General features: G+C 33.4%; 3 protein-coding genes and 1 pseudogene across 3 annotated transcripts; 3 read left to right on the plus strand and 1 right to left on the minus strand.

Moving 5' to 3' along the window:
• The first annotated feature begins 1,046 nt into the window (after positions 1-1,046).
• LOC133182678 (uncharacterized) lies at positions 1,047-2,208 on the plus strand. Its single transcript, XM_061317532.1, has 2 exons — positions 1,047-1,588; positions 1,699-2,208. The coding sequence occupies exons 1-2, from the start codon at positions 1,047-1,049 to the stop codon at positions 2,168-2,170; spliced, it is 1,014 nt and encodes a 337-aa protein (XP_061173516.1). The 3' UTR covers positions 2,171-2,208.
• Positions 2,209-8,339: 6,131 nt separating this feature from the next.
• Positions 8,340-9,513, plus strand: LOC133182679 (uncharacterized). The gene is made up of 2 exons (XM_061317533.1): positions 8,340-8,908; positions 9,039-9,513. The coding sequence occupies exons 1-2, from the start codon at positions 8,340-8,342 to the stop codon at positions 9,511-9,513; spliced, it is 1,044 nt and encodes a 347-aa protein (XP_061173517.1).
• A 4,027-nt stretch (positions 9,514-13,540) lies between these two features.
• Positions 13,541-15,259, plus strand: LOC133182680 (uncharacterized; annotated as a pseudogene).
• Positions 15,260-20,222: 4,963 nt separating this feature from the next.
• LOC133183633 (uncharacterized) lies at positions 20,223-22,290 on the minus strand. The gene is made up of 2 exons (XM_061318568.1): positions 21,665-22,290; positions 20,223-21,063 (listed from the first exon to the last, which is right to left on the minus strand). Exons 1-2 carry the CDS (start codon positions 22,243-22,245, stop codon positions 20,604-20,606), a joined length of 1,041 nt encoding a protein of 346 aa, XP_061174552.1. The 5' UTR covers positions 22,246-22,290; the 3' UTR covers positions 20,223-20,603.
• Positions 22,291-25,849: the final 3,559 nt, after the last annotated feature.

Consider the following 25,849-nt stretch of genomic DNA (forward strand, 5'->3'; position numbering starts at 1 on the left):
ACTGAAAAAGATCTTCTTCATTTTCCCTCATTCTACCAAAAACAACAAAATAAAACCAAAACCAAGTTAATATCGTAATTTAATATGAATTTATTTAACTAAAGTATAATCATTTATGAGCTTGAGTGGAATATAAGGTTACTTTCATCGGATTTTGAAAAAAAAAGAACATTGAAACACAGATCACTTCCATTTATACCTTCGAATATATCAACATCTACTATATCATTTGTGATATACATGTACTATAGTACAATAATATCACAAGTTTTTGTTGTTTGTTTTGTTTTGTTTTTGTTTTTTTTTTTTTTTTTTTTTTGTATTGGTATACCAAAAGCTTTTTAATTGTATTCCGACATTTGCATAAACCTTCACTAAAAGATCGAAATTCTGATGAACACGGCTGATCTTACAATTAAAAAAAGTCATTATACTAGTATTCAAATGTGAAATTCCCTTGATCCTTTTAGTTTTAATTACATAGCAAGAATGCATCGAAATGAAATATGCTGGTCTCTTAATTCTAAAATCGATATTTATCCATAAATTATCAACAATCGTAAAATCTCGGAGTCTAAGAAAGATAAATTTCATAGCTTATTAAAGCGATAAATATGATTTTGATTTCTGTGAAGAGAAAACTATGCATTAACAATGATGTACTTTTATAATGATTACTAGAAAGTAGAGATTAATGTAGCACTGCACGGTTACTTGTTTCTGTCCCACAAGGAGTCCCCAGAAGTGGCAATTTAATGAAACGACGATATATGGTCTGACTGATGTCTTTCATGTTGAATCAAGCCTGATTTATTACAAACCTCCATAGGATTTTTGTTTAAAAATTAGAACAATATTAGCTATCCAGAACCATTTACTTGACGAGGACGAAGGATTGCCTATATTTATTCTAGGTCGAACGGTATTCATTTGCAGATAAATTCAAACTACCAAGAAAGACGCTTTCATTCGAAGTATTACAGTTTTCCCTTCAAGGTTCTCTAGCATATGTTTTTCTAATGGATCAAATTTCAACCTTGAGTTTGATGGGAGACATTTCTGTAGAAAACGTAACATTGCAAGAAAAGAAGGCTCCCAGGGATGGATATGATTTAGATGTTTATGGGTTAGACACAGAATGGTTCCTCTTTATCCACATCCCTGCCTTGTGTTGTATCTTTCTCAGTCTTTTAAGTGCGTCCGCCGTCATCATTGCGTCATTCCGGAGCCAGACGCGATCTTTCTTTTCCTGGATGCGAAGTGAACGTTTCGTCGTATACTTGTCTTTGTGTGATGCACTTTTCAATTTGTCACACAGCATGGACCATCTTCAAATGGTCATCACAAAAGAACACGTGTATCCCAGAGAGTTGTGCGAATTCTATGCCTTCTTCATCGGAGAGTTCGTCACGGCACAACTCCTGATGACCAACGTGGCAGCTTTCAATGCCTTTGGTTTGATTTATCTTCATAAACAGTTCAGACTCGGCAGATATGACTGGAGGCTTCTCTTGTATACTTTTGGGTTTTCATTCGTGTTGTCAACAATAGCTGTAAATCTTGGATATTATGGGCCTTCAGGATCTTAGTAATAGCATTTTCTTAGTTTTTTAAAATACGTAATGTTGATTTTTTTTCCAAAAGCCTTCAGATATGTTTAATATGAAAATGGGCTTCCATTTTTCTTTTAATTTACAGTTGTGCATTTGATGGTATTAAAGGAGCATTTGCCAGCGTTTTCTTTATAACCATCCCGATGACTGTTATCCTGGCTGTAAACGTGGTTCTCTATATCCTCACTTGGTGGAAAATCCACGTGGAATCCAAGCAGATTAAGACAGTGCTTGGAAAAGAAGCTCAAACGCTGCGTGCATCTCACAGGGCAGCCAAATTAATGAGTCTCTTTGTCGCTGCATTCTTTATCCAGTGGTGGGCCCTTGCAATCATCAGTGTGTGGCACAATTTTGCGGTGGTGCCACAGGAGTTCTTCACTGTGGTTGTCGTGTTCACAAACCTCGGTGGTGTGTTAAATGGGGCTGTGTACATCATCATTAAAAAAAGAAGAAATCAGAATTACAGCTCTAAAGCAAAGAGTTCGAGTCAGATGTCTCAAGATTCTGGAGTAGGAAACAGTAACACTTCCATTTCCATTGTAGACACAAATGTTTAATACTTTAAGACCTTTTCTTCAGATACCGGGTATGTTATTTAGAGAGTTTTTCTTGCGAACAAAATTGCTGTAAACGTACATAAAATATTTCCTCATCAAATGATTTGCGCATTTGTTTGTCAAGCTTTCATATGTATTTGCTTAATCATAAGCATATTCTTTAGCATAAGTGTGTACTTGAATTAGTCAAAAAGGAGCCGCGCGAAAGTCGCTAAAATGTTATTGCTGCTAAATTAAGTATGTTTACAGTTTCTGGTTTGGAAAATACTGTTTTATTCAAAATTATCTTACGATAATTTTTCAGAACGATTGGCACATACATGCATAACAAAAATCAGAATTCCAGGGGAAAATTATCTTTAAACATAATTTTAATACAAAACCCAAACTACTGAATAAACCGAATTTGACATTTATAAATTGCATTTTTTTGTTAGAAAAATATATTTTAATTTCACAAATGTACAGATTCAAAGCATACAAAGAATCAAATTCAAAGTTACATTTGTGTGTGTGTGTGTGTGTGAGGGTGTGTGTGTGTGTGTGTGTGTGTGACCGAATCTTACTGAAGATTAATTTTATGTTGCCATGATAATCATTTTATTGATATTAATTTCACGAGCTATTCTTCATATCATTCAGCCAGAATCTGAGTTGTATCTACATGTATTAATAACATTTTTATTCAATAAAATTGTGAGTTCAGTTTTTGCATTTAATTGTATTTTATTTAATCAATTAAAGACATACAAGAGTCGGTTAAGTTTGCAAAATTGATTGAAAGGAAGAGCGAGAGAAGTGGACGTCAGCACACACCAGTAGTTCTGAAATAAGACATTTATTTAAATGCATCTTTAAATAAAAATATAAATATGCACTGTGGGGGGTTCTAAAAAGCTAGATATAAAACAAAAAATTTGTCCAGTATCCTGTGAAACATACGAAGTAGTGGTCAGAAATTTCTGAACACGAGTCTCTTAAGATATTTAGGACAATGGTGAGGAAAACACTTTGAGTATAACATTTTAGGAAATCGTTGCCATAGAAACTGAAATGGAGAATGTTGGATACTTCTGACTTAAAATAATAATTTTGAATATTTGCTGATTAAAATGGTATATAAAATGTATATGTAGCTTTTGTTGTATTTTTTCTTTCTGCATTTAGATGTTTGACATATATTGTGAAACACCCTGTATGATACTCAAAACAATATAACATAGAAATTTGTAAAAGCAGCATGTTCGGGTTTTATCATAATGGTAAAACACATATTTATCACGAAATATCCCTATCAAACCAGCCTTATTTTTCATTTTCCCCAATTTTTTACCTTTACATGTTTATCTGTACAAAAATTCAATGCGAAAACAGAAAATCTCCTCTGAAAACACATCTTCGCCAGCTGTATCTCGATGTGTGCGTCATATTGTTACATTAAAAGTTTAAATCCAAAGTTTAAACTTATCTATAACTATCTAGACAGTTTTTGATAAGTTTAAACTTTAGATTTAAACGTTTAATGTAAATATATCTCCAATGAATTCCTGCGAATGATGCCTTTGATAGTTCAGTGAGGTGAACTCAATCTTTATTGCTTTTTAATCTTGGCAAAATGCCCAGTATGATAACGTTGAGGCTCCAAATCAAAATCAACTACGTGTAGAGTTGCTATCCTGAAATGCTCAAATCAACACAACCATTGAACATTTTTATTCTTTTTATTTCTGTCCACCTTTCTCAAAATTGAATTGTTTCGGTTTGCATCAGTTGCAGTAGTCACTGATGTGGAAATTGGGTGCGAAACGAATTACTGTAGTATTAACAGGATGACTTGGACAACAAGTACGAAAAGAGTTCTTCATGTAATAACTGAGTGATAAGGTATAAAAATAAAATATCCAAAAATTTAAAGGACCTACGTACTGAATCATATTTGACAAGTTTGTGCCCGGCAAGAAGTCGTATGGTAGTTAATTTTCACTCTGCTAGTTACAAGTCACAGACTATTTTCTGGACCAGGAACCAAACATTTTGCTAAATACTATAAATTTAGAGCCTAAGCAGGCTTGAAGGGATATTATATAGCTTATCAACGAGACAAATAAAAAATTGATTGCATTTAAATGAAATACGGTGCACTGACAATAGGCACTAATATTGCTATTTGCGGAGGTAAAGGTAGCAATATTTTATCTCATTCCTTTCCCCAATGACCCCATGGTAGTGGCGATTTAACGAAACGACAGGCCGTTGTTTCTGTTGTTGAGATGCAAATAGCATGGTATACAATCAATCCGACTAAAGATGATTCGGAAAATTCAAACATTCATCAAATAAAGGTACAGTGACTGCATTTATGCTTGCAAATTACGTTCTACACACGCTACACTTTCGTTGTAGTTTTTTGTCTAATAGATTAAATGATATATTTTGGTTGATCAGATGTGTAAACATCTTCAAAAACATATGCATGAATCATTGGTTGAAATTTAATAGATATATTTTAAATCATTGTTGTAATTTTAGTGATTAATGTAATATTCACAGACGTTAAACATAAAATAAAAAGGGGATCCTTAATTGTAGTAAGAGTAATGATCATGTTAAATCTATTGGTCGCTGTAAGGTTACATACCTGGTCTACCGGCTATTGTGTTACTATTGTTCGATGTGTGGGAGGAGGCGGTCCACTGTTGCTTTGTTAGAACAGAAGAAGAGTGGCCAAGGGCTGGTTCGCGGTTCTACTGGAGTTTACAAAAGGGATAGCTTTCTGTTGGATTAAGACTGTGTAACAAGTCCCTGAGTTATAGACTCCATGGCATGCAAAGGAGACTTTCAAGCTTATTTTGAATTAATGTTCAATGACCGACGTCATAAACGTTGTAAACATTCGCTATCTTTACTTGATGGAAAACCAGAAGGAAATTTAAGCCCTTTAAGGATCTGCTTGTGAGAGAGAAACACTTGATGCATCTGCTAATGAGGTTCGTTCTAATTTCTATCAAACCTTTCAGATTGGGGGGGGGGGGGTGCGTAACAAAATGACTAAATAAATTTGAATACCCTTTTAGAAATCTCGAAATGATATTAAAATGCTAAAATATCTACATATTACGAAACATCGAATTTTAATTGTAGAGTTACTATATACACATGAGTCGCCCGCGTGGCGCAGTGGTTAGAGCGTCTGCTCTAGAGTCGCGGCGTAAGGAGTTGATCCTTACGTCGCGGGTTCGAATCCCACTGTGGGACATGGAGACCGGTCCTTCGGATGAGACCGTATAAACCGAGGTCCCGTGTCGCAGTAGGTGCTGGCACGAAAAAGATCCCTCACTGCTCAATGGCCGTAAGTGCCGAGTATAGGACAAAGTGGTGGCGTCTCCATATGAGTGAAAAATTCTCGAGAGGGACGTTAAACAACATACAAACAAACAAACTATATACACATGATAAATTAATTTCTGCAACTTTCTGAAAATTTTGCATCTATAAATGCTTTGCAGGCGCGGATCCAAGAATTGAAGAATTGGGGGGGGGGGGGCAAGAAGTAGGCAGGAGGTCTGGAAGCCCCAAGCTGTGTGTCCAGGGCGAAGCCCTGGTGGGGGCCCGGGGGTGAATTTCAGCCCCCGGAAGCTCCTGAATTCTAGAGATTTTGTAGGATAAAGTGAGGTCTATCGAGTAGACATTTTTACATTTATCGACGAAACTTGATTTACGCTAACTATGACAATTTTTCTCAATTTTTTGTATCAATTAAGAGATACAAACACAGAAATGTATTTCCTTTTATAGAATGTTGCTATTTCTAATACCTTAAAAGGATTTGGCTTAAAATCTACCATTATCTTTAATTTCTTTTGGTAAAAATTTACTGTTTATATGTAAGCTTCTTTCATGTAAAGTGCGAATTTTGTACACTAGATTACCTAAAGTTGAAGAGTATATGCAATTTATACTTTAATACTCTTAAACGAGTATTAGAAGAATGAAGGTCATTCATTGAATATCAATATTTGAACAAGACAATCCTGTTTCAAGTAGCTTTTCACTTCCTAGAATGACAATTTGAAATCGATTGTTTTCCAGTCCAACAGATTATATCAGTCAACTGTTAATCTGAAGTACATAGCATTAATCCTCCTTAGATCAAACACCTTTATTTAAGAATATAGTTATGCGCGTAAATCAATTAAGGAATATGGTCTTAAAACAGATGGCTCCATCTGACAAGATCTCATTATAGGAAAAAACCTTGCTCCTCCGACAACGTCTGAACAAAGGTGATTTGAAGTTTTAATTTGATATCTAATTAATTTTGTTAGTTTTGTCTATGAATACGCTAGACGATATTATTAACTCACCACCATGACAAAATTATTGATTACCTTTCCAAAACTTGTTTATGATGAATTTGTTGAATGGATATGTTACCTTAGTTAAAAGTAATTTATTTAAATGTCCAAACTGATAAATTAATGCAATGTTACACTTAACAATTTCATAGAAATGCATAAAAATCGTGCTCACACTTTATAAAGGAATACATTTCTATGCTATTCCTTGATTTGCATTATTTTTGTAAGCAATCATAAAAGACTCAGAAAAATCTCCCACCCTATGCGTGGTGGACCAGCAAGCATTGTCTCTGCAGGGTGATCCTTTTGAAAGATTTGTAAAACAAACAGACAAAACAAAACAAACAAACAAACAAAATCCCAAGTTAAATATTTTCGTTTTTTCTATAAAAAAAAATGCCGTGACTAGATTAACAAATACGAAAATGTCTTCTATATGTCTTCTGTATGTGGCCACGGCATTAAATATCTATCACACAATTATTGTAAGACTGTACCGTATACTGTTGTAACCGGAAGTGTGATAGACCGGATTTGGATTCCAAAACAAAGGTTGACACTTAGGCGATGTGATAGACACATCACTCTTCATCATTACAGAAACAGACATACCACTGATGTTGCAATCTCAGTGACTATTATTGGAAACCAACAACTTCATATCAGTGCAAAAACAGTGCGCAATCGGCTTTTGAAAATGGATTTGCGGGCAAAAAAGGTCATTTGAGGGTTTTGTGTTGACACCGTGGCATCGGCAAATTCGACTGCATTTGACAAGATGGCATGTTAAATTTACTCGTTCAGATTAGGTAAATGTTCGGTTTACAAATTAGAATGCTGAGTGGTGCGTTAGCAATTTTGTCTAGTGTATTTGATGTTTTATATTGCAATCTGCTTATTAAGTAAAAGTAGGTAATCCCCTGAAACCGCTGAAATCTATAATGCAATCATCCTGAATGAATGCTCCATGAAATTAGGATTTCTGAAAGTAATTAACTGGAGAGAATGCATTGGGAAAGTATAAACTTTGTATGATACTTTTTACTATGTCAATGTTTTAATTGTTTCTATATATAAAAAAAAAAAGAAGTTTTATCTAACATTTCCCAAGAAATATTGATCTATACCTACTTTATGAGGTTGAGCTATTGTGAATTTATACTCGTTATAAGGGATAAAAAAAAGTCTTATGTAAAATTAAAAATTACTTAATGATATTAATTTCGACATCAGCATGTAGATTTCGACTATACATAACATATACATGTATTTGTATCCACACTTTACTACTATATGTTTTAGTATTGTTTTACTACTTTCTACCTTGATATATAGTTTATTACAAGAGGATCCTTGTAAAAGACATAATTATAGATCAATTGAAGCAACATATACGTCTTTTTGATAAAAAGTTCCTGGCTACTAAAAGTAAATAAAATCATTTTGAGAGTTATGCTAGTGATTATTTGACTACCGAAAAAAGCTTCGGTGTTTTTTTTTAAAAGTCTTAGTCTGGCAAGAACAGAACAATATCCAAGTTCTTTTAAAAGGGATATCTGAATTACAGCTTTAAAAATAGAAAAGAAAATAGTTAAGAAACTATTTATTCTTTGAAAGTATTTTTTTTTCATGAGAATTATGGGGTTTTTTGGTATTTGTTTTGTTTTGTTTTTGTTTGTTTTTTGGTTTTTTTTTTGTATCTAATCAAATTTTATTTTATTGCAAGGCATGTTTAGCTTGACGGAAAATAGCCAAAAGAGACAAATTTCTGAATTCCTGGAATATACTAGACCATCAATATAAATACTTTGATGGATAAAGTTTTTGCCTTGAATTCAACCAAAAACAGTTCAGTGGAAAACAACACACATGGACCAAGAACAATTGTAAAGGATGGATATGATTTAGATGTTTATGGACTAGACACAGAATGGTTTCTTTTCATCCACATTCCTGCCCTGAGTTGTATCTTTCTCAGTCTTTTTAGTGCGTGTGCTGTCATCATTGCGTCATTCCGGAGTCAGAAGCGATCTTTTTTTTCCTGGATGCGATGTGAGCGTTTCGTCGTTTACTTGTCTTTGTGTGACGCACTTTTCAATCTGACACACAGCATGGATCATCTTCAAATGCTAATCACTAAAGAACACGTGTATCCCAGAGAGTTGTGTGAGTTTTATGCCTTCTTCCTATGTGGACTTGTAGCTGAGCAGCTTCTTATGACCAATGTCGCAGCAATTAACGCCTTTGGACTCATTTATCTACAGAAGCAGTTTGAATTTGGCAAATACGACTGGAAGCTTCTTCTATACACATTCGGAGTACCTTTTGTGATGTCAATGTGTGCAGTCAATTTAGGATATTATGGACCCTCAGGATCTTAGTATTTATTTTGATATTTAGCACTTTAAAGACGTATTCCCATTTCGTTATTATTAGTTAACGTGTGATTGCTTTTGAATTATGTTTTCGTGTCAGTGTCAACTAATTTATGTTTTTGATTTTTTTTCCAGTTGTGCATTTGATGCAGTAAAAGGGGCACTTGCCAGCATATTCTTTTTTACTGTTCCGATAACTGCTGTCTTAGTTGTGAACGTGGTGCTCTATATCCTAACATGGTGGAAAATCCACGTGGAATCCAAGCAGATTAAGGCCATGCTTGGAACAAAAGCACAGACACTGCGTGCTTCTCACAATGCAGCCAAATTGATGAGTCTCTTTGTAACTGTCTTTTTTATCCAGTGGTGGGCCCTCGGAATTGTTAGTATATGGCAAAACTTTTCAAAGGTGCCACAAGAATTTTTTACTGTGATTGTCATATTTACTAACCTTGGTGGTGTTTTGAACGGGGCTGTGTATATCATCATCAAAAGACGAAGAAATCGGAATAAGGATTCTAAAGCGCCTAAAATTCCCGATCAGAAATCTCAAGACTCAGGAGTAGGAACTATCAATGCTAGTTATTCAGCTGAAGACACAAGAATGTAATGTAGAAGCATATAAATATCAGTCTTAACACGAATGATGCTTGTTATCCAAAGGTGTGGGTGTCTGTGTTGTGTGGCAAACTGAGAGCAATAATTTTGGACATAGTCAATGTACCGATAATTGAAAAATATTTTGAAAGCTTTCTCACAATAGAAGTATTTTTACAGTCAAAATATTGAATCAAAAAGGATTTTGACACAATGTCCATCTATACCGCCTATAGGTATCTCACAGAGATGTTTGCGAGCATGTTGCATTTGCAATACTTTGTCAATTTTTCTCAAAGCGCAATATTCCACCACTGGCTGAGCATGGACTGTAACAGATAGGGATATTAGCTCCTCATTGCAGAGATTAAAAAAAGTTTTGGTTTCCTTTACGAGGATGTGTTGTAAAATTAATGCATGCACTCGGCTCCGATCTACTTCAATTTGAGACAGAAGAAGACAGGTGCTGACGAGGAGGATTTTTTACAGTACGGTGCTAGAGGAAAAACTTGAAAATCTTTTAATATGAATTTGTTTTAAGTCTTAGGCTATCTAGAATGAACCTATATCGATCTCTCAAAATTTCCACACAGGATTTTAGGTCACCTAAGTCATTCAGATGACCTATTGCTATCTGTGTTTTGTGAACATGTGAACATTTTCAGCTTCTTCTCTGAAACTGCTGAACCAATTTCAACCAATTTTGGCATATATGGAGAATCTATAGATAAAAGGAAACAAATATGAATTCCATGGTCCCTGCCCCCATTGGGCCTGAGGGATGGGGCAAAAACCACCAAAATAAATGCAATCTTTAAAAATCTACTTTACTCCTGGACATCAAACTGTCAAACTGTTGCCATGATTTGTATGAGCATCGAGTCCTCTACCAAAATTATGAAATTCATGGCCCCAGGGTCAGTGGCTCTGGTGTTAGAATGGGGCTCTATAGATCATTTGGTGAAAATGCATAAATTCTTCAAAAATCTGCCCTGGGTATCCAGCAGACAAACTAAATGTATAATTATGATGAGCAAGGATGCCTCTTCCCAAATTGTGAAATTATGACCCCAGGGTCAGGGGTTCTGGTGGTAAGGCGGGGGTCTATCGATCATATAGTGAAAATGCATTAATTCTTTGAAAAGTTTCTTCTCTGCACCTGGGTATAAGACAGGCAAACTAAGTACAAGGTTATAATGAGCAAAGGTGCCCCGTCATGGAAATTTTTGCTCGGCTTTAAAAGAAGCTATTCCCCTTAGTTATTCACCTTTCTTTTTAATTTATCACTGTAAATAATGTAATTGTTAGGTAAATTGAATTAAAGAATTATGCAAGATCGAATACTTAATGTTTAATACAGAAAGTATTTTCATAGTTTCAATTGTCATTTTTCAGGTAGATTTGTAAATCATAATAGATGAATAAAAATGAAATAAATATACCTTGATAGATACATTAAATTTTATTTAAAGACCAAGAGAGGTCAATGGTTTGGGTGTACTGTGTGCATACTATGTTTCATGTTTAAGCATTGCCGTGTTTGTGAACGTCCACCATTAGATATTGGGTGAGCATTAACTTGGCCAGCACAAATCCAAAAGATTCAAAGAGTTCTTTTTGGGTATATTTGTACAATATCATTACCGCCCATACTGTATGCAATCAAATTAAAATCAGACTATCTTAGATCTACGATGAAAACCCTCTGCGTAAGAGTGTACATGGCGCGGATCTAAGAAGTCTGATTTTAATTAGATCGTGCTCTGTGTGATGATTAAAATACAGCCAAACACACGACAAAGCTCTCTCTCTCTTTGAAAAAGAAAAATATCCTGATGAACCATAAAAATCATCGCCTTATTAAAACGTATCAAGTAAATGAACCATTGAGTTTTTATTCTTTTCTCCTTTGATATTGGATTCGTAAAAACTTGATCATCAAATGGTGGAAAGTCCACAATATAAAGGGAAAGTGACAGTATCAAAATAAGCAGTAAGCATTGTTCTAAATATAATACTTTTTTCTGGTAGATAATCATCAATATAAAACCGGAGTCGATGTGTGTGTTTTAAAATGGGTTTTGTTTATGTTTTTTAAACTTGATCAATTACATATGAAGATCCTTGCCTTCAACTTATAATAGATTGACTGAGATCAATAATATTTCGAGTGATTTTTATTTTCCATTAAACATGTTTGAAATCTTCTTTTGAAACAGATATTTGAAGTCATCTTTTCAATGAAAGCTAATTCTTGATCGAGAAATCAACTCTGTTTTTTTTTTTTTTTTAAATTTTGAGGCCAAAGTCCCATAACTTTTTTACTTACAATATTTTAAAAAATCTAGGTAGGAGTATCCTTTTTGTGTCCATTTGCTGCGAGAGTTTCTTTAATACTACCACTTGTTTTCTGCTTTTAAGAGAACAAAGGCAGCATTGCTGATATTCGAATGGTCCTAGTCAAAAGCTTAAATCTTTTCAAATATAAATAAGAAATTCAGAGACAAAGAAATGGAATGTTCAGCTCAGTTTCATCCCTTAGTTGATCCATCCATGATATGTATATGGAATCTTCATCCGTTGATTTTTAAATCAGTAGGATATTGTTTAAAAATAGTTTATTCCCAGGAAACCCACGAATTTAAGTAAAAGCCCCCTGTACTAGACTCCTATCAAAGGTCCAGTAGATACCATAAAAATGAACCTTACATCATCTTAAATACATGTAGGTTAAAATAATTGTAGATTTCAATTAGTTGAATCACGGTTCAGTCTCTTGGCTTCAGATTCTTACATACATAGACATCCAATATTGTTAATCAAGAAAAAAATTATTTAGATCTTTTTTTTTTTTTTTTTTTGATTATACTTGTTATTGAAATATTGAAATAGGTTTGTAACTTGATATATATTCTAAGCACTGCCCTTTTTTGAAAACAAATATTGTGTGCGTTTGTGTGAGTGTGTGTGTGTGTTCATATATCGGGTAATTAATTTAGACAATGCGAAAGATAAACAATGTTTTAATAATGGCTTCGCGATTGACCGTTTCTTGCAATAGACAGGGATAAATGTTGCTGGCTCGAGGGTTTCAACAATCTACTTTAAAGTCAACATTTCGCAGATTCTATGGTCGATAAAAATGACCTTGTTTGCAGATTCAACCTGTCGTCAGGTCGCATGTTCAATGATGTTTCAATACAAATTATTACGCCATTATTTTCATATTGATTTGTTTACGGATGTTCCTGTACTCAGTCAAGACAAAGAGCTCACAACAGGGGATGCTTGTTCTTCAATGGCACCTGAACCCCACCTCTGATATTTCTGGGGGGCGTGTTTGCTCTGCTTAGGTTTCTATTGTTTTAACTAATTAATAAAAAAAACTTGTTTAAAACTTGTTTATAACTTTAGCATGTATCTATTACCAGTTTCTTTTACTCAAAACGATGATGGATTGGAACAAAAAAAAAATAGCTCATTGCTGATGATTTTCTATAAAGGATATAGCTTTCATATACTAGAAATCAAAAGATTATGTTTTAGCTCACCTGAGCTGAAAGCTTAAGTGAGCTTTTCTGATCACTCTTTGTCCGTCGTCCGTCAGTCCGTCTGTAAACTTTTCACATTTTCTAAATGGATTAGACAAAGATTATGTTTTTCTTTAGAGGAAATGATAAAGGAAATGTTACATATCAGATTCATTAAAACTATGAAATAGCCTCAGATTCCTGCAATAAATTTTAAACCCAATTCAAGACACCAAAGTGTTCCCTCAAAGGGTTCAACAGATAAAAGCCATCTAAACCAGTCCTGTTTCATCCTGTTTAATTTTTTTTCGATATCGGTATTTTGATAGGCGAAGTTAAATAAGAATGCTTTGAAATAAATGTCATGTTTTTTCTCAATTAATCATCAGTATATGAAATCATACTCTGGCATCAGGGAATTCTTGTAGGTACTAACAATAACATAGCCCAAAGGAGCGTTTTGTTGAAGAATTAGAATGATTTCAATTGTCGGAGTGCATAAAGTTGATGATGAATATTTGCACGTATTTAATCAATGTCGGAGTAACTCCTGAATATGAAAGTAAATTCGTTAAGGAACAGGTAACTACATCGAATCTACCAAGCTTTTAAGTGTGGCGGTCAGACGGATTCGGTCGCAGTTGGTAGAGCACCTGACTAAAGATTCGAAGGGGGGTAGATTCGAATCGTCGTCGCATTTTTCTTCTTTCCTGTTACACAATAGAGTAGATATTTCGAATAAAAGAAAAAGAAAGAAAGAAAGCGGAAAATCCATAGTGATGGATATGATGTAGATGTTTTGGAACAGACACAGAATAGCTTCTTTTTATTCACCTTCTTGCCTTGTATTGTATCTTTTGCATTTCTGTTGTGCGTCCGCCGTCATCATTGCGGAGTCAGACGCGTTCTTTCTTTTCTTGGATGCATGTGAACGTTTTGTAGTGTACTAAATCTCTTTGCGAGTTTTTTTATGTGACACACAGCATGGACCATCTTCAAATGGTAATCACCAAATAACATGTCTATACCAAAGATTTGTTCGACTTTTATGCCTTTTATCTGTATAGATTTGTCTCTGCAGCTTTTAATGACGAATGTCGCAGCAATTAACGCTTTTGGACTCATTTATCTACAGAAGCAGTTTGAATTTGGCAGATACGATTGGAAGCTTCTTCTTTACACATTCGGAGTACCTTTTGTGATGTCAGTGTATGCAGTCATTTTAGGATGTTATGGACCCTCGGGATCTAAGTATATATTTTAATATTTAGCGCTTTAAAGATGATTCCTATTTCGTTCTTAGGTAACATGTGACCTCTTTTAAATCACAATGTTAGATATTATTGACCTTCCGGATTTTAGTATAAAAACCTTAAAATTTGCATTCAATATATAACTTTTTTAAAAGATACATTCGTTTACTTTAAATTGGATTAATTATTCTTGAAAAATATTTTTGAGCTTCACTCACTTAAAGTATTTCCTTTTTTTCTAATTACAGTTGTGCATTTGATACCGTTAAAGTGACCCTTTCCAGCATATTCTTTGTAACTGTTCCGATAACTGTTGTCCTAGTGCTCTATATCCTAACATGGTGGAAAATTCACGTGGAATCCAAGTAGATTAAGGTCTGACTATATGTTGCTCGAATATCAGTTTTTTATTACATTTTCAACAGTGAAATACTGTGATTTATTTATTGAATAAAAGTGATATTCTCTCACAGTGTGAAAGGATACCAAAATGATATTCTCTCACAGTGTGAAAGGATATCAAAGTAAGTAAAAAATAATTTCTGGCCTGTCATAAGATGGAGATAGTACCTAAGCATCTTGATAGAGCTAAAACTGCAAATTTCTTCATAAATATTTTGCTAAAATCCATGCTATGTAATGTTTTCAATCACACAACTGCTAAACTATGACGTCTCAACCGCTCAACTATGATGTCAAGCCTATGACAGTGTGTTAAGAAAAGACAGAGGCAAAGGGAAAGTCAAAGAAAATGTAATAAACAGAAAATTCAATGTTTTGTAGATGAATATGGAATTTATTTCACTCGTGAGACAGGATTTTTTGATATTTTCACGAGTGCGAATGTATCTCTTTACAATATACAACAAATTAATCACAATTATCATTATCCTGTGATTTTTAAACTTTTTTTCAGAATGTTTTAGTAGATAAAGACACCAAAAATGTGATATTTGATGCTAGTATTTTCCAATAGGATTATACATGTATAATAAATAACATCCTCTGGTATCTTGCAAAATGCCTGGAAAGGTACCATAATTTTTTTGTGAGGAAACTTGTTAAAGTAACACAAATTCAATGACAAATTCTTGGAAAAAATATATATTACTGAAGAACGCTTTAGATAAATTTTCATCATTTGCTATGACTATTTACGATACTGAGCTAAAAGGTAAATTAGTATTCACACCTTCAGCATACAAAGAGTTCTCTAATCTATTTCTTGTAACTAGTGATGGGAGAGAAAATGTTGAAACTAAAGGATAACAGACAGTCTTCTTGTCAAACAAAGTTATAATTTCTATAAATTCACCAATTAAAGCTTCATTTTTAATTTATTTGATTAAAACAATGGTTATCTTTGGGTCCGAAATATGGGATATATTGTCAACATCAATGCAAAGTAAAATAAGAATCTCTATAAGGACCTCTATAAGACATTTTCAGATCCCGAGGTGGAAAATCTACGTATGAAATTCCGTACACTTCTCACTGGAACAGGAGAGTATGATTTTGGAGAACTGTAATATAAATAAATTACAACATCGCAGGGTTCGACACTAACGTTAGTCCGTTAGTCTCAGACTAATACATTTTCATTCGGACTAATAAAATATGTGGCTAATTAGTCCGAACGGACCAATAAAAATTTCTGAAAAACAATATGAATAAATTACCGATGTCCGATTCTCGACAAACTTTTACTGGAAAATCCCGCGTGTATTTTTAGATTTCTAGCTTTTGGCGGGTAGTTACGCAATGCAGGGTCAATTCAGCACTTAATTTTTCGACTGATCGATATGAAGTATAAGGTTTTAGCGATCATTATTTAGTAGGACACTTTTAAGAAAGATGCTGGACGTTTTGGATGTAATGTAAAGACAAAAAAAAATAATTAAAAAAAAAACTAGATTGGGAATACGATCGAACTTGCTGATTGAGAGATTTCAATGAATCTGTGGAATAATATATTTCACGTAAATACTTTGTTTATTTAAAAAAAATAATACTTATATTAATTGTCACGTTAAATTAATGTTAAAAAACATTGATGTTTCTTTTTTTTTGACGGACTAATAAAATCGTGTGCGGACTAGTAAAAGTAATGAAGCACTAGTCCGGCTGGACTAAAGCCTTAAAAAGTTAGTGTGGAACCCTGCATCGTCGGATAACCCCGGGTGATCTCGTCATTTACTCATCACCTGTGGGCAAACTCGCCGAAATATCGCTGCATGTATGCGCGGGTCATTTGATTGGCTGCTGCACAGAATCGCGATGGCATATCAACGAATCACAGTTTACGTTACATATGTATGTTCAGCAATGACAAATATTCCATAAAAACAGGAAAATTTCGTAATTTTGGCAGTTTAAGTTGTCGTAACTGGAAACCCGACTATAGAATTTTGTATTTCTTTTATATTTTGTTCAGTATATATGTTAAAGTAAATATGTGTAATCAGGAAATTCATGTATTTTCTGAATTTAAGGAAATACATGAAATTCCTATTCTGCTTAGGAAATACGTGTATTTACTGTTTTCAATTAGGAAATACATACATGTGTATATTTACTGAATTTTTCAATACTTTCTACACGTATTTACTGACTGTGATACAGATGCACAGTTTATTCAATACTTACCTTACCAACTTAAAGTAAAACCCAGTGAGTAGACTTCAATAATTTGTTGTACATATTATAGTCTTTAATTGATCCACTTTTCATTTAACATGGTTGATGATAAGAAGACGCTTTTCACTGAGAAGCTCTTACCTTGGTATCAAAATGATATTTCTCAATCTATCAAACTTAATTGATTGCAAAAAAATACATTAAGGAGGAATGCTACACCAAATTTTTATTTAATGAATGTTTAAGACATCCCTTTTAAAATATTATTTTAGCTTGAATACAGAATTTAATCTGCTATTAAAGTTAATATCAACTTCAGAGTACATGTACTTGTTTACATGTAGAATCAGAATGGACTTTGTAGATGACCAATCACAATATATGGAAATCTCTGAGTTCCATTTTTATTGAAGAAGCAGTTGTTTTTTTTTTTTTATCGTAAGGAATAGTTGTATTAAGTATAATCATACGTTAGGTGGTATTGATTTGGGAAAAAAATTGCGATTTCATCATTTCTAAAAGTCTTTAAGAGTTTTTGAGCATCTACATTTACAAATCTTCTTGAATATGCTGTAGTAAAGTTTATCTGAATTTTCTTCTTCAAAGCAGTTTTTGCATATCAATACACACCTGCCCCCGTTCTGCTAAAATCTTCTGAATTAAGTTTTAATTTATGTCTGATTGTTGCAACCAATTTGATTTATTCCTTCTGTATATTCCTTTACGCTTTGTTCAGATGTTGTTTGACCTCAGGGGTCCAAAATGGGAGCAATTATAATGTTATGTTATATGGTATTTAAGGATTAAGAATATAATTTTCTCCACATATGGTAGAAAGTGACTGTTCTACACCCCTTAATGATTGACATTTTGAAACCATGCTTCCAGCATATTGATTACACAGTATTCTTTTTTATGTATTTATTTACATTTTTGGATAGGTTACAAAAGCATTAAATGTCTGATGTGTCTTTGATTTTATATACATAAAGTGCAACTGGCTTTATGTAATAAAAACAATTGCAGATTGAAAAGGGACTCCCCCCCCCCCCCTTACTTCTCCCTATGGCTCTCTTGAACAAATTTACCTGTTGCATATGTTTTCTTGTTCTGATTTTTACCTCCTGAAATTTAAAGATTTAAAAACCTGTGCAAAATGTTACAATACACACAATATACACTTTATTGCAATAATAAAAAAACTACACTGTAGAAAGAAAGTCCACATTATAAGTATACCAAGTTAACTTATATGACATAAATGTTTCACAAACAATAAAGTATGTTTTAATCTGGCTGTTAATATATCAAAATTTCCATATTTTTGAAAAACAGAGTGAAAGTCAAAGAATTATAAAACAAGAGGCCCAAGGGCCTTAATGATCACCTGAGTATAATCTATAGAAGTATGAAATACAAAAAACTGTGAATCTTTTCACAAAAAATCTTACGATATATTTTTATCTTAAGTTAAAACTTATGATAAAAATCGTTTTCACAAAAATTCTTAAGAAAGTCGTAAGTGCAAAATCTGTCGTAACTTTACGAGAGCCCCAACCCTCTCTTAAGTATTTTAAAACCGATTTTATTGTAAAAATAAAACCGCAAAAATCAAAATACACGTTAAATTGAACTTTTAAAAGCAACTTCCAATTATATTTTATATTATTTCACAACCATTGTTGAAAAATTAAATGAAATACACTACAAAATATTTACGATGTAAGTTTCACTTTTAAAAGATTTTCATATGACCTACTTTTACGTCAGACTTGCGATTGTGACGTCAGATTTTAACTTCCTTGCTTCACAAACGATTGCATTCGATGTTTGTTGTCAATAATGTTTGTTATGCTGACAAATGTTGAAAACTAAGTTGTATTTTTATTTTCACCCACTTTTTTAAGGATTATAAAGCATATTTAAGTCGTTGCTAGGGATGAAGTCTGTCGTAAGTAAAATCTTAAGTTCAATCTGCTACGAATGCGTTCGTGAAACACACTTAAGATTTGTCGCAAGAGATTCTTAAGTTAAAATCTTACGTAAAAACTTAAGATTTTTTGTGAAAAGGGCAACTGATAGATAAAGCTATGTTGCCTAAAAACCCTGACCTAATGGCCATGAAATTCATAATTTTGGAAGAGGCACCCTTGCTCATCATAACCATGCACTTATTTTAACTGCTTAATACGGTAACCCATGAGTAGATAAGATTTTCAAAGAATGTATGCATTTTCGCTATTTAATCAAAAGAGCCCCACCCTGACACTAGAACCCCTAACCCAGGGACCATGAAATTCAAAATTTTGGAATAGGCACCCTTGCTCATCATAACTATGCATTTAGTTTGTATGCTTAATACCAAGGAGCAGATAAGAAGATTTTCAAAGAATTTATGCATTTTTACTATATAATCAATAGAGCCCCCAACACCAGATACCCCTGACCCAGGGGCCATGAAATTAAAAATTTTGGAAGAGGCAACCCTGTTCATTATAACCATGCACTCAATATGTCTTTCAAATATACATGAGCAAAACAGATTTTCAAAGAAATAATGCAATTTTTCTATATTATCAATAGATCCCCGCCTTAACACCAGAATCCCAGACCCAGGGGCCATGAAATTCACAATTTCGGAAAAGACAGCCCTGCTCATCATAACCATTTTCACCATATAATCAATAGAGCCCCCCCCCCCTTTCACTAGAACCCCGGATACAGGGGCCATGATATTCAAAATTTTAGAAGAGGCACCTTTGCTCATTATAACCATGCACTTAATTTCTTTTTTTAAAATACAGGGGGAAAGAAAAAAGCTTTTTAAAGAATTTATGCAGTTTCACTATATGATCAATAGCGTCCCACTCTAACTCCAGAATCCCTGACCCTGGGGCCATGAATTTCACAACTTAGGTAAAGGACTCATTGTATGTTATAATCAACACTTTGACTGCTTGATGTCCAGGAGTAGGGAAAAAGATTTTTGAAAATTGCATTAATTTTAATGGTTTTGGCCCCACCCCTCAGGCCTCAGGGAACAGGGACCATGAAATTCACAATATTTGTCCCCCTTTGCCCAAAGATGCTCTATACCAAAATTGGTTAAAATTGGTTCAACGGTTCCAGAGAAAAAGCTGAAAATGTTCAAAAGTTTACGACCGACGAACGACGCACGAAAACAAATTGCAATGGGTCACCTGAGTGACGCAGGTGACCTAAAAAGCCAGTAGATTTTATCGATATTTTTTCAAAATATTTGATAGAAGAAATTCATAGTATTTTAAATACCAGTAGATATTATAATTTTTAGCTATAACGTTTATTAAAGATAAATTTGAAAAGCGATTGAGAATTTCGCCGTATGAAACCAAAGATTACTATCAATTTTGTTTTAACAGCTGTATAAGGAACAAATACATGAACTAGAATATTTAAATACCTCTAAAGACTTTACATACTCTAATCTCTGTTAAGAATGTTTTACACATCATTTATCAAACTGTTATTCGATTTAGATTAGCAGAATCATTCAAGTTCGTGTTAAGAAGTGTTTAATCAGTAGCATGTGAATTCTAGATTGATTTTTTTTCAATCAAATTGAGCGTCACACGAAGAAATTCAGCTACCTCTAGGCTCTATTAACATCTCTAAATCAACACATACATCACGCACATGCAGATTCAAACACTTGAATTTTCAACTTTATCGCTAACGGAATTGATATTCTGAAATGGTTTGTCCACATTCGCTGCTCTCTTGGACTTGGGTTTGGTTCTTCGTCGTCTGATGAGGATGTAGACGATACCGTTAAGGATACCGCCAATGTTGGAAAACGTAGTCACAAACTGAAACAGAGTCTGGGGAACAGGTGCGATCATCTGCCAGATTCCGTACAGAGCCATGGCCCACCATTGGGCGAAGAAAGCTGTGACAAATAACGACATGGTCTTCGCTGCCTGAAGAGAGGCCCTGATAGTGGCGGCCTCCTGTCCCAGGGTGTGCTGAAGACGCTTAGACTCGCTTCTGATCCGCTTCCATGTCAGGCCGTAAACGATTATATTCATGAAAAGGACGGTTAAGAGTGGTACAGTGGTGAAGAACAGGTTGGCAACTTCTCCCTTAACTCCGTCAAAATAGCAACTAAACACAAAAAATACTTGTTATTCGATTATCCTAAACTTATATGAATCATTACCAGGTATTTTTATTGATATTTCCTGGTAATATTTTGGCGCTTGATGAATTTATTTTGCTTAATCATTTTCAAATAAAATGCATATATATCGTAGTGCATGTTTCTGCCTGCAAATCGAAATTAATTGTAATATAAATCAGATAGAAAAAAAAATTGATCGATTATAAAACATTGCTTTTGAAAATATGAGAACATGGTAGTGTTCAGTGATATCGGTATGTTGTGTGAATGTACGAAATAATCCATTATAGTCATTGAAATGATACGCTCCTCATTTGAGATTAGCTGTGCATCAGCACATGCAACATTCCACTGTTTCTCCTTTTTTGAGCCACGTAACAAATTTTTCTATTGAGTGTGTTTACATTTATTGTGCTTTAATATGTAAATAAAAATCTGCCAATATGCTGAGGAAAGACTATATTGCAAAAACAAAAAAACAAAAAACAAAACAAAACAAAAAAAACAAAAAACATTGAACACCTTAAATGAAAATGAGATTATATATAAAAGAACACTTCGTACAGGTATGTTATATTAACTTACAAAGTACCATTAGGTCCTAGCATATCGAAGTAAGCAGCCATTGTTCCTCCGACGCATGGAAGACCAAAGGTGTACAATAGAAGTCGCCAGTCATATGCGCCAAAATTCAAGTCTTTCGTGAAATATATTAAAACGAAAACATTCAGAGCAACAACATTCACCATAAGATTCTGAGCAGTGATAAACTCAGCCAACATAAAGCCGTAAAACTCGCATAGTTCCTTAGGGTACACATGGTTTCTGGTCAGAACAATGTGAGTGTGGTCCATACTATGGGCAAAGTTGAAAAGTCCGTCACACAGAGCCAAATAGACAACAAACCGTTCACTCTTTGTCCATGAAAAGAATGTCTTGATGTTCTGTAGTCTAAAGGATGCAATTATGATGGCTACAGCAGAAACAAAGCTAAGGACAATACAGGTGATTGCAGGAATGTGTATGGAGTAAAATTGTCCATTCTTAAGACCATACACCGGTAAATCGTAACCACTTTGGGCAGCATAAAATGGAAAACTTTTTGCAGACGATACCTCAGGATCGGTTATATTTTCAGAGACGCCAGTAGAGGTCATATTTTCCATGTCAAATGCTGAAAAAAATTGCTTATCAAGTTCATGTGAGGACAGCGAGAAAGAATTTTGACATTTTCGACATTACAAAGTAAACACAGTGATAGATTTTTGCTCCAGCACCGATAATTAAGATGCATTTAAAAAGGTTTAAAACCAGTGAGTGCAGGCGTAATTAGGTGTTGAAGTGAATAAAACTCCTTGTCGGGCCTTCTTTGTGCCTACAAATATTGATATCGTGTCCTGCTGTAACTCCGGGTGTGAAATTGCTTCTCGGAATGGAGACCTCTGTTTTATAGGCATATTCTTTGGCATCTTAGCGTTATTTGGCTTTGACCGAAGTTTTGAAGTCAATGATCTTCCGGTTTTATTCCATATTAATTGTATCTGTTAAACCCCTTCGTGTTTCTCGTATTCTTTATTTCCTGTGCTGTAGTTGGAAGTATCCCATCATTAGGAAAAAGTCTAAATCTTGTCAGCTAAATGAAATAAACGGTATTCCAGCCATTAATAGGTTGTAGCACGACCAAAACCTAACTGTCAATTCATTCTTTTAGTTTTACTCTTGCAATTTAAAACAGTACAGTTTGTTTCGTGCATTTACAGTTTGAAACTCTTCTACTCAAGGATCACTGAACCAGAAAAAAAATCAACTTGAGTGAAAACTTCCTGAGGTAGTGTAGATTCTAAATTGTTTAAGTTATGGCACAGGGGGTATAGGATGGGCCCACAAAAGGACATCAAAGTTTTACATTGAAATATAAAGAAATATTCTTTAAAATCCTTCTTCTCAAGAACCACTAGATAAGAAAAGATGAAACTTTAGCGAAAGCTTCCTGAGGTATTGTAGAATCTAAATTGATGTTGAAACTTATGTGAAAGGTTTCTAATATAATATAGATTTACATGGGACTATAACATGGGACTATATATATGAAAAAATAAAAAAATATATTAATCTTCTCAAGAACCACAATAAAACCATTAATTTGTAAACATTTCTAAGTTGTGTGGATTCATGTTCTTTTTTTCTCTTCAAATTATGGAACCCCGGGTTTGAATTGGCTAAAATCAGGATCAAATTTTAGCTAATTAAAATGGATGTATACAGAAAAAGAATGTTCTTTTCATAACTTCAAAACCATGTTAGTCATATCGATATTGAAGCATCCCCATGCTGTGTAGATTCCGAGACCCCTTAGGTTAAGCTGGGGCCATAATATGGGGTCAATTTTTCATGGGAATATGAAGGAGAATCTTTTACAATGTAAAAATCTTCGTAAAAACTGCAGGGGTTCAGTTACTTGGGTGAACGTTTTGGCCCATGGGCCTCTTGTTTGTTAATAGAGATGTTCAAACGTGGATAGCTTTTAGTATCATAGAATTATCTAACCCCAAACTCAACCGAGCCGAGTGTTCGATCAAATTTTGTCCGTCGTCTATCTATTTTCGTTAGACCATTTTCAACAAAGTTTGGAACAAATAAAATTAAGTAATCTTGGGTCGCGAGCTTTTGAGAGGGGAGATATAACTTTGAAAAGTGAAAAGGGATATATGATAATACATATTATAAATAATTCAAGTGAATGATACGTGCAATATTGAGCGTATCAGTTCATTTGAAGAGAAAAACGATTATGCTAATAATTTTGCGCATGAACTCAGCAAATTAATCAACGATATCAACTGTTGAATTTATGCGCACAATAATACTAATTTAGAATTGAAAAATATCATTAATAATTTGAAGAGATCTTAGCTGAACTGTTGCCCACATTAAATAAATTGATGATATCTTCAATTTACTAAAGATACCTTCGTTTCTTTGCATTTATGTTAATTGGTGCTTCGTATATTTTCAACATCTGTCCTCTTTGCCCCAAGTTGCCTAGATCTTAGAACCTATGGAAAAGAATTTTACAGTTTTTGTAGAGGACTCATTTCACATTGTCATCATGTTTTAGCTCTACCGGTCAAATACCAGAAGAGCTTATGCATTCGTAAGGTGTCCGTCGTCCGTCCGTCTAGCTGTCTTTCTGTCCGTATGTAAACATTAAAACGCTAATGGGTGAATTAAAAAAAATGACCACCAAACTGATTTTTTTGGCAAAATTCAACTACATATAACACATTTTTCACTTATACCATCATATTGCACATGCATTCTAGTTTAAAATCCTGAAGTGGCAATAGAATAGACAATTGGATTAAAAAGTTTCAGAATTTTTATTAGTAAAATTTCTTTTGAAAAAAGAAAATATCACTAAACCTTAAAAGACTTTCTAAAATACCTAATCACAAGAAATTATAGTTTTTTATGCTTCAAAATGGTAAAAGGGGTATAAATGATTAAATCTAGACCTTGAATGAGTATCTTCTCTTGTACATGTGACAAAAATTTGGCTTTTTGATTGTTATTTTACATTATTTTTTCAATTCTGGTTTGAAAAGTTTTAATATGAAAAAAAATATGAAGCAATAAAATTCCCCAAAATTCACTTTTTTGTCCGTTCAAGTCAATTCTTTAAAAATAAGCTAAAAAGAATTGTTATATACGAGTTCTCTTACAAAAAATACTAGATTTTGAAGTGACCCTATGTTACATTATTGTGTTGCACTCCTGACATCTGATATGTATTTTATTTAACATTGTTTTAAAAATTATAACACACAATAACCCATTCTTACATTGTAAATTAATATGTTGTGTTGATATTTTTCATCATTTACAGCAGGTTTTTCATATTTTGAAGACCTTAAAACATGATTATTTGCAAAGTGTAATATATATAAATTGTATTTAAAATATATGTGAAATGATGAAAACTATTCCCTGAATTGACTGTAAAATTTCTGTAATTTGTTGATAGACATAGTGTTTTGAACATCAAATAGTATCAAGCATTTTTTTCAACTTATTTTTTAGTAAAGATAGTTAAAAAGCATCGTTAATTATAAAGCAGTTTTGTTGCACTCCTGACTGCAGTAAAGTTTAAAATTAAAACCATAGAACACAAAAATTCATAAAGTGTTTGCAACATCAAGTGGTAATGAAATTGTGCAATACTTATAGTCCAATACTTCATAATTAAAAAAGATGAAAGTATTTAAAAATCCCAGTTTATCTGGAATTATACCCTATTTTATGCCAAAAATCTAGCTTAAATGTATATTTAGAAGATAAAATATATTTTAAAGCATATTTTCCTATAGAAGTCAAACACAGTAACCCACCAGAAAAATTCTACTCATCATTTTTTCTTTATTTTTATTCTTCTTGGATGATTTATAATTCTAACATATTTGTTGCACTCCTGACCAAAAGCATTGGGGCCTTTAAAGTAGAATTGTGAAGTGAAAATTACATAAGAACTTGTTCTGTTGTTTCAGTGAAGTTGAGGAGGAATTACTTGAATTTTATGACAATGTTTTAGTGTGTTTATTTATAACGTTCATTAAAAAAAATCACAAAAAGATAAAAACACATCTGAATTGATAAAATTGAAAAAGGAAGGATTTTAATAATAAAACTGTCAATAATTTAGTATTAAATTATACAAAAAGATCATTATTAATTAATAAATACTTCTAAGCATGAATAGAAGTCTTTTCGTCA

The sequence above is a fragment of the Saccostrea echinata genome, unplaced genomic scaffold, assembly GCF_033153115.1.
Source record: "Saccostrea echinata isolate AGI-Se365-2 ecotype Australia unplaced genomic scaffold, CSIRO_AGI_Sech_v1 ptg000009l, whole genome shotgun sequence".
Classification (NCBI taxonomy): domain Eukaryota; kingdom Metazoa; phylum Mollusca; class Bivalvia; order Ostreida; family Ostreidae; genus Saccostrea; species Saccostrea echinata.

What these genes read in the sequence shown, in the direction of transcription:
- LOC133182678 (XM_061317532.1), top strand. Translation starts at nt 1,047, where the DNA reads ATGGGAGACATTTCTGTAGAAAACGTAACATTGCAAGAAAAGAAGGCT. An exon ending in TATGGGCCTTCAGGATCTTA is followed by an intron (nt 1,589 to 1,698) that starts GTAATAGCATTT and finishes TTTAATTTACAG; the next exon opens with TTGTGCATTTGATGGTATTA.
- LOC133183633 (XM_061318568.1), bottom strand. Translation starts at nt 22,245, where the DNA reads ATGGAAAATATGACCTCTACTGGCGTCTCTGAAAATATAACCGATCCT. An exon ending in CTAGGACCTAATGGTACTTT is followed by an intron (nt 21,064 to 21,664) that starts GTAAGTTAATAT and finishes TTTTGTGTTTAG; the next exon opens with TTGCTATTTTGACGGAGTTA.
- LOC133182679 (XM_061317533.1), top strand. Translation starts at nt 8,340, where the DNA reads ATGGATAAAGTTTTTGCCTTGAATTCAACCAAAAACAGTTCAGTGGAA. An exon ending in TATGGACCCTCAGGATCTTA is followed by an intron (nt 8,909 to 9,038) that starts GTATTTATTTTG and finishes TTTTTTTTCCAG; the next exon opens with TTGTGCATTTGATGCAGTAA.